Source organism: Orycteropus afer, unplaced genomic scaffold, assembly GCF_000298275.1.
Source record: "Orycteropus afer afer isolate SDZICR_OR568_19922 unplaced genomic scaffold, OryAfe1.0 scaffold00374, whole genome shotgun sequence".
NCBI classification, from domain to species: Eukaryota; Metazoa; Chordata; class Mammalia; order Tubulidentata; family Orycteropodidae; genus Orycteropus; species Orycteropus afer.
The window spans coordinates 704,224-713,872 of record NW_006921961.1 but is presented as its reverse complement, the minus strand read 5'-3'; the positions used below and the strand labels follow the sequence as shown (position 1 = coordinate 713,872).

The window sequence follows — 9,649 nt, the reverse complement described above, 5'->3', positions numbered from 1 at the left end:
GTTGGGGTTTAGTCCACTTTTGTATCCTTCCCTTCAAGGCTCAGGGATCCAAGATTATCTTCTGTGTCTGTGTTAATTGGTTTCCCTTTTCTTTGTTGAAGAGCATCTGTGCAGTCCTTCTGTCTAGTCTGCCATCTTGCCGGAACTCCAGTTTTTTTTTTTAAAGTAAAAATTTTAAAACAGAAAAGATAAATGGGAAGCTGCTCTACTTCAAGGAAAACGCATGACACCCTCTAGCAGTCTGTCCACTCCACCTGCATGAGGGGTATCAGTGGGCCACTGATCTACTTCAACTTGACTGTTTTAATAACAACAGTTCAAGTTGTTTTTTAGGTCTATTAATTTTACTATTTTTAACTCTGTGTTATTTTTGGTTCCTTAAGTTACCCTCTAAAAGGTTAATGTCTTATTATTTTCTTCTTAATGCCTTCTTATTCTTTTAATACTTTTTTTTTTTTTTTACAAACTCCCTTAAGGTCATGCCATCTTTGCTTGCTTGTTTCATGAGGCTACTACAGACTCACACCTTGAAATTGTATCTCAATCCTTAGATATATGCTAAGTATATGACTGTTCAACTGTTGGCTTGGAATGATCACATGATACAAATGCTTTAATAAATCATTCTTCCTTGACTTCAACAATCTAATATCGTGCCTCAACTCAGAAAAGGTAAAGAAAAGGCTTACTAAACATAAACCCTTTGAGCTTTCTCTCTAGAATTTTGTTATAAACTTCTTAAAGAGAATATAACAGTATTCTCAATGCAGGGCAAAAAGTACCAGGCCAACAACATGGAAGTAGCATAGTATACACACGGATACATTGATATGACAAGCGAAGAGAAACGTTTCTGGAAATGGGTGACGTACCCACTGGAACCATGTCCTGGTACTGTGGCCTACTGGCTGTGTTGAATGTGCTGGACGGCCTGGGAAGAACCGGTGGTCCTGCGTGTCGGGAATCTTCTCCGACCTGCAAATACAAGCTTGTTTGTGTCTGCACCAAGACACAGGATGCTTTGGTATCAGCACCTCCAAGTTGTTAAAACAGTTAACAGGAAGCACAGCATAGTACCAACCGATCATAAAAAAATGCCAGCTGTGGAGTTGAAGTCATGTTCTCTTGACAGATCTGCTTTAGCTGTTGAGCTGAGGGGAGGGGCCGGGGTCATGACTATTTACCAAGTGGTACAGAAAGAGTTCTGTATCTTTACAATTACTAGGCTGGAGCAGCTAAATAGCTGACCTGCTCATCAAGAGTAACTTCTGCATTGACAGAATACAAATCTGCAATAATATAATCAAAGGGGAAAACCGGTGAGGGTGGGGAGGATTACATAAAATATATTGGACCAATGCCTAGATAGTCCTTCTTTTGGTCATTGCAGGCCAGGGAACTGCCTGCCTCAGCAAAGGAGAGGTGGAAGGACCCCTATCTTTGTGTGGGTTTCTTCGTTAGTATAGTATCTTCTTAAAAGCAATTTTATATGCCAATTAGAACACCCAGTACAACAGCTGTTTCTGGTTTGGACTTCCCACACCAGGGAGCTAAGAGCAGCAGGTGGAGGAGCTAAATAGGGTTGCCTTAACCTGAATTATTTATTATATCTGTTGTAGATTTAGAAACTCATACATACAAATAGATAACCAACAATACCCATTAATATTCTTACCAAAAAAACATTTAACATTGCTTTAGTTATTCTGTTTTTGCTTTTCTCCCATGTATATTACAGAAATCTTTTAAGACAATAGTAGAACAAAAGAATAGTGGTATAAAAAAGTAAAAGAACAAAAGGCAAAATAACATACAAAATGGAGGTTCTACTCCTACTCACTGAAACCTTCACAACCATTTTATCATAATGCATCACTTAGGTGTCTGGTGAGGACTTTTCTAAAAGCCCTGAAACTAGAAATATTCTCCTCACCCCCTACCACCTGTTTATCCTTTAAGAATGTCCTCATGCCTTCTTTAAAGCTTAGTTCAAACAGTACCTCCTCATGAAGCCTTCCATTCCCTTCCCTTAAAGCTGAAGTTAAGTGTGACCTTCTCTGAGCGCCTACAGCACTTGGTGTGTATTTCTGAAGCAGTTGTGATTAATAGTTTATAAAGCATTTTTCACTCATATTTTTATTCATGTGTGTTAGGGTTCCTTCCATATTTTTCCCCCTAATAGAAGGCACAAAGAGCTCTGGTGGTTTAGTGGTTAAGGCATTTGGCTTCCAACCCATCAGCTGTTCCATAGAAGAAAGATGAGGCCATCTGCATCCAATGTCTTGGAAGCCAATGGAATCCTTATAAGTCAGAATCAACTTGATGGCTGTGAGTCTGGTTTGATTTGGTTTGGATGGAAGACAATGTACAATCAACAATCACTGGATCTACAATCAGTGCTCATGGAAGCACCAGCCAAGAAATCAAACAAGCCATTGTGTTGGGCAAATCTGCTGCAAAAGACCATTTGAAGTGTTAAAGAGCAAAGATGTCACTTTGGAGACTAAGGTGTGCCTGACCCAAGCCATGGTGTTTTCTCAATTACCTCATATGTATGTGAACAAGGAAGACTGCAGAAGAATCAATGCATTTGAAACACAATGAAGAATACTGAATACAGTGAATATTGGTGAAGAATACTGAAGATAGTACGGGCTACCAGAAGAACAATGCAACTGTCTTGGAAGAAGTACAGCTGTACTGCTCCTTAGAAGCAAGAATGGCCAGACTTCGTTTCACCTATTTTGGTTAAGTTATCAGGAGAAACCAGTCCCTAGAGAAGAATATCATGCTTGGTAAAGTAGAGGGTCAGTGGAAAAAAGGAAGACCCCAATGAGATGGACTGACACAGTGGCTGTAACAATAGGCTCAAACACAGCAAAAGTTGTGAGGATGGTGCAGGCCCAGGCAGCATCTTATCCTGTTGTGCACAGGGTCGCTATGAGTCAGGTCTGACTCAATGGCACCTACCAAGAATAGAGTGCAGGAAGCATGTGTAATTTACATGTCTCACTCCAACCTCCATGTTTTTACATCATAGGTTTTGGGGTAAATATTAATTTGTCAGATGGAAGAGACACTGTTTATTTCTATTAACTGGGATACTTGCTGAATGAGAGTAAGAGGGAGGCTGAAAAGACTTGTGTAGGTAACTAACAGCTTCCTCCCTCTTCTTTCCTTGAGTTATTGGCTTTGAGTAATGAGGCCAACGACTCTGGGGAGATTCAATCATCAACTACACTTTGTCAGATTTATTGTTTTGATATACCAATATATACTTTCCCTCTGTTGGTATGTTATAATGTGTCATCATTTCCCAGAACAATCAAAGGTATTTTTTCCCTGAAACTTCACTTTTTCAAACCAGACCATCAGACAGTGGGTAGCCTACCGGATAAGTGTGGGTAGTGAGGCAGGGTGTGCATGCTTCCAACAGCTGTGTCAAAAAGTCTATTACCCCCTCAAGGAGGTAACAGTGCTGTGGCTGAAGGCTGAGTCTGTATGGGGTTATCTCTGTTCTACTGATGTGCTTCCATTAATGTCAGAAGACATCCTCATTCGAATTTTAATGTTTATCTTAGGGTCCCTCTCCCACAACAGGCTACTACTAGCCAACGAAAATAACTCAAGTTTTGAGGTGGTGGGGTTGAAAGAAAACATAAGGACAGCTATAAATCTCACTCATATTTTCTCAGCAAAACAGTCCTGACTATATCTAACAGCTTCATATTGTCAAGTCAAGATAAGGCGAGAAGCTCATGTGCATTGGCCATGTGATTCAGCCAGGCAGGCTCCTAATTATGCTATGTATCACACATCAAGTCCAAAGGTGAGAGGTCTGTTCTGCTTTTAAGATGAATACTGCTAACATCATCCAGTTCACCACTAATAGTTCATATGACAGCAAGGTAAAGATTTATTAGCTACTCATAAAACATAAATATTTTTTGCATACCTCATCCTGTAACAGATTTATGTATCATTTTTATATGAGCTTCTCATGTCTACTCTACTATGTCTGCACTTACAACCAGCAAACACACAATGCGTATTAGAGCAGGTATGTAAACCATGAGGGGAAATTCCAAGAGTGGAATTTTGATTAATCGAATCCAGTTATTTTTTGCATTCATAATTTTTTTCTTATAATACAGACTCTAAAAATTTGACTTATGATGTAACATTGAGTACATGATATGCACCGACATTGAAAAGGCATGCATGAAAAGAATTTTAATTCTATTTATCTAAGGGAATCTTTAAAGAAAATGTACATAAACTGATGGTAAATAAACATTTAAAGTATAAGCTCATATTAAAAAGAAAGAATGTGACCTAAGACACGCCTTTTATTTATTTATGCTTCTAAAGGAAAAAGTGAAATAGAAAGAGATTTTATGTTGTTAGAATATATATTAGAGAGCCCTCATGTGGTTACCAAAGGCTATTGCAAACTGGCAAAGGAAAGCACCGCAGAGTTTTTTTGGTTGCTGTTAGGTGCTGTCATCAAGTTGGTTCTGACTCATAGCAACCCTTTGAAAAACAACAAAACACTGTTCAGTAGTTCTTAATTCTATCCATTTTTTCTGGGCACTTTGAGTACATGAATTAACTCTCTTGGATATATCCCAATTTTAAGGAATACTAATAAGGAGTCCATAACTCCATATCCCTACCCAGGGATTTTTAATCTAATTCAGCAACTCTACTTAAACACTCTTCCCTATATTTAATCTAATTTGATCCCATTGAAAGTTACCATTCATTTCTTCCTATGAAGCACTCCTTAGGTAGGCAAAAGGGTTTATCATCTCCTCTCCTGAGCCATTTATTACATTATAATTTCTCTCTCACCTTCCTTGGAGTTAAAAAATTCCTAAATATCAATCTTACCTCACATGTCCTATTTTGAAAATCAAAACAAAACAAATCAACAAACCAAAAAAAAAAAAAAAAGTCAACCCAATTCCACAAATATCATGTGTCCAACCACAAACCATCACACTACAATAGTGTCCATCAACTAACAGGGTAGTCCCTAAAACACGTGGCTTACCTCACCCGCACTGTGACTGCGTTGCCTGGTTAAGTGCTGCCGGTGAACTAACGCACTCGTGGGTCTACTGCTCTGAAGTGGGAGCCGAGGATCAATGAACGTGGTGGCACGGGAGTTGTGGTCCACAAAAAACGCCTAGGAAACAGTTCACTAGGTCAGCACTCCATGCATACCACATTTACGTTTATGTCTTAGTGCCCTATAACATCACACACGCAAGAGAGATCTTAGCTTTATTTTCTCATAATTTAAATATCTGGGCATTTCTTTTTATCTTCTTAGGACAGACCAGAATAAGAAAAGGAACTCTGGTAGCATAGTGCCTAAGGCACCTGACTGCTAACCGGAAGGCTGGTGGTTCAAACCCACCAGCCACTCCTCAGAAAGAAGATGGGGCAATCTACTTCCATAGAGATACTGCCTTGGAAACCCAAAGAGGGGTCGCTATGAGTCGGGTCCGACTCCACGGCACATAACAACAACAACCACATGCTAAGACTGGATCCATTAAGGAAGATGGTAGGAAGGAACAATATTCCTGGCTTTGGGGAATACTCTAAGAGATAGCCATCACAGATAAGATTTTATAAGGAAGCCTTAAGAATGGATACTTGGGCTTCTCTTTAAATTTCTACTGCTACCCATGGGCATAACAAAGTTCTTGTCACCTGAAACTTCATATATCATTGACTTCGCCTCATCTTTTAATTCTCCTATGCTGTCAGTTACTAAGTCCTCCCCATTTTCCCATTGTAGTGTCTTCTTTATTGTCACCTTCCAGACGGAATACCAATCCCATTATTTCAGGGCTATCTTTTATGCATATAAATACTAGTGGCTTCCCAGTTCACCTCACATCTCTATTATCTTTACTAATTTAACTAGCACCTCACTATAAGAAAGCAGCTGTAGTGGTGCAGTGGTTAAAGCATTTGGAAGCTAACCGAAAGGTCAGTGGTTTGAACCCATCAGCCACTCCGTGGGAAAAAGATATTGCAGTCTGCTTTCATAAAAATTTACAGCCTTGGAATGCCTATGGGGATGTTCTACCCTGTCCTATAGGGTCACTGAGTTGAAAACAACTCTACTGCAGTAGGTTTTGGTGTGATTATAAGAATATTCTTTCTGAACACTTTGATTACATGACCACACCAATCCAAAGCCTCTAATAACCGCCCCCCCCAAAAAAAAAATTCACTGCCATGGAGTCAGTCCTGACTCACAGCGACCCTTCCTTGGGTTTCTGAGGCAGTATCTCTATGGAAGTAGACTGCCCAGTCTTCCTTCTGAGGAGTGGCTGGTGGGTTTGAACCACCAGCCTTGTGGTTAGTAGTCAAATGCCTTAGGCATTACACCACCAGAGCTCCCAAGCCTCTAATAGCTACCCAAATCTACAGAGAAAAAAATCCCAACTCTTTTACGCAGTTTTTCAAGACACTTAAAGAATTATCTTCTTACCTGCCTTTCAAGTTTATTCATCCACTACACACCTTTGCAAACTCTTTCACATACTACGACTTTGGCCAAGTCACTGAAGTTCCTGAGCTATCGGTTTCTTATAAAGACATGTTTCCCTGTGTGGTAGTTAAGGTTGTATGTCAACTTGGCTGGGCCTGGTTGAGTGGCTGGGCAGCTTGCGGTACCCATGATGGGACTGGCAATCAACTCCATGGTGGTCTACCACAGGTACCTGAGTAGGTGCTTTAGGAATGTGGTCTGCTTCCCATATATAATCAGCAGCTTTAGGAATGGTCTCTAGTTTTATGGCACATTTGAACTCTGCATATAGCTGAGTTGTTGTTCAACAGCCTGCCATGCTCTACTGATCTTGGGACTTTCAATGGACTTGAATAAAGGGCCTCTCATGTTGTTTGGTAACATTGGGACTGTGCCTTTTTATTTGTCAACCTTGGGTCTGTCAGCCTCAGCAGCCAGCAACTGAGTGAAGAAAAGCCTCCAGCTTCAGTGGGCCGGGAGCAGGAGGCAGAGCTGAAGTCCGAGGTTGAAGGGCTTTCACCCAACCCCTAGAGCCTAGCACTTTGAACTCGGAGATAAAGTCTCCAAACTGTAAGAGAACAAATTCCTGTTTGTTAAAACCATCCCATTTGTGGAATTTTCTGTTACAGCAGCACAGAGGTAATCAGAACACCCTGTTTTACCATTTATTCTTTCGGATAACATTAAAAAACCCATTGCTGTCGAGTCAATTCTGATAAGTAGAAACTATGTCTATCTTGTTTGCTTCAGAAACCTGGTGACATGAAATCGTGAATGACCATAAACTATTTACCTTGGTGTTGCAGTGAAGATCAAATACAATGTATAGAATTTTTGTTGTTTGTTTAGTTCTAAAGCTCTATGTAAATGTTATTACCATTATTTTGCGGGGCCAAATGACTTAAGTGTTCAAAGTAAAATTCATTCAAAGTAATAATGAAACTCATTATCTCAAGAAATGTAAGACAATGGGAGTTTTCCAGATCAGATATCTTTAATTAGGCCATCAAAGATAAAAGGGACTATTAAGAGAGAGAAAACATTTTACCTATATAAATCCAAGTGTCAGGGCACATGATACATACCAAATAACTAAGCAAAAAGTAACTGACTTTTCCTATTGAAGGAGCTCAGTTAACAATGTACCTTAAAGACTAAGAATGAACAAGTTTAGGCAAATCCCAGGGGCAGATAACATATTTATGCTTATAAAAAAATTATATGGTCATTATGAAACACAGTATTTACTGAAATAATCAGTAAATGGGGTGAAACAATTTGTAGGAAGCTTTGTAGACAGACTGCTAACCAGAAGGTTGGTGGGTTAAACCCACCAGCAACTTCATGGAAGGAAGATGGTGTGGTAATTAAGTCTGTATGTCAACTTGGCTGGGCCTGGTTGAGTGGCTGGACAGCTGAATATAGTATTCCCCATGATGAGACTGGTAATCAACTCCGTGGTAGAATCTACTGTGAGCAGCTGAGTAGCTGCCTTAGGGATATGGTCAGCTCTCTGCATAAAAGGAGAAGCCTTGGGGAATGCTCTCTACCTTATGGCATGCTTGAACCCACGTGTAGCCATGTCATTGTTCAGCAGCCTGCTATGCTCTGCCAATCTTGGGACTTCCAATAGACTTGAATTAATGGCCTGCTGTGAAGCTTGGTAATATCAGGACTGTGTCTTATTACTTATCAACCTTGGGCTTGTCAGCCTCAATAGTCAGCAGCTGAATGAAGAAAAGCCTCCAGCTTCAGTGGGCTGGGAGCAGGAGGCAGAGCTGAAGCCCAAGGTTGAGGGGCTTTCACCCAGCCCCTAGTGCCTGGCACTTTGACCTTAGACTTAAAGCCTCCAAATTGTAAGAATAAACTCCTGTTTGTTAAGGCCATCCCATTTGTGGTATATTCTTGTCAGAGCAGTACTAGGTAACAAGAACAATGGGGCAATCTACTTCCGTAAAGATTTATCACCTCAGAAACCCAGTGGGGATCACTATGAGTCAGAATCAAGTAGATGGTAGTGAGTTTGTTTTTTAGTTTGTTTTTGTAGATAGAAAGAAAAAAAAAAAAAAAGACTTCTTTGTAAAAACAAAAACTAAAATCAAGCAACAAATGGATTAGAAAACAAATTGTCTAAATGGACTGAGTAAGAATCCTTTCCTTTCCCCTCTCTCGGGATCTGATCAACAGGGCAGAGGAATAGATTAAATGTAGGTCTGTGTGAGATGGTATTGTCAGCATCATATTCCCAGGTAATGTTCCACTTCCCTAACCTATCAGGTGAACTATCTTTCTTTTCATATCTTGTAAAAAGTACAATAAACCTTAGGCTGACAGGTATTGACAGTCTCTGGTGCCAAATGTCACACAAGTCCCCATTTGATTTAGGCTTCAAGTACACTTGTACATCAGTTCTGGCAGTAAAGCATTTTGTCTACTATTTCTGCAAGATGTAACAAAATAGGAAGTAAATTATTTTCATACATAGACATGATAGACATCTATTTTAAAATAATAGGTATTATAATCAACTCAATATCCTCTTTAGGTAAATTAAGATTAACAAGATTTAATTACTAAAACAATAATGTGAACCATGTTATTTAAGGGGAAAAAACAAATACAAAGAGTATTAAAATAGAATTGCATATTTACTCTAAATAATTTCTTAGGAATGTTTTGTAGGGAAGGGTGGCCATTTGGAAGCAACAATGATGCATTTGTAATTATAAGGACAAATGGGTGTGTACATCTAGGTCAATTGTGATTTACACGTAGTGTCATAGACTAATCCAATGTTAAGAGGCTTGTACAAAACCCATCCTGTAAAGAATTACACTATAAACCCCTTGAGGGTAAGGGCTCATGCTTACTCAAGCTGTTATCCTCTTTAGCTTTTAGGGCAGTATCTGGCAGAAAGAGGGTGCTTAGGGAATAATAAATTATCAAAAATTCTAATATGTAGTCTCCTGACCAAAATACAAAGAGACAGCTCACAGTTAACTTATGTGCCGTCGAGTCGGCCCCGACTCATAGTGACCCCTCCTTGGGTTTCCGAGGCAGTATCACTACGGAAGTAGGATTGCCCAACCTTCCTTC

At 39.7% G+C, this 9,649-nt stretch overlaps 1 protein-coding gene across 1 annotated transcript in view; it reads right to left on the bottom strand.

Annotated features, from left to right (window-relative positions):
- The window catches only part of HECW2 (HECT, C2 and WW domain containing E3 ubiquitin protein ligase 2), a 288,426-nt gene that overhangs the window by 92,726 nt on the left and 186,051 nt on the right, over positions 1–9,649 (bottom strand). Inside the window, exons 14-15 of the mRNA XM_007953146.2 lie at positions 5,057–5,191; positions 873–975 (exon numbers count right to left, since the gene is read on the bottom strand). Of these exons, the coding sequence (XP_007951337.1) occupies positions 873–975; positions 5,057–5,191 (238 nt within the window). The remainder of the gene's footprint in view (positions 1–872; positions 976–5,056; positions 5,192–9,649) is intronic.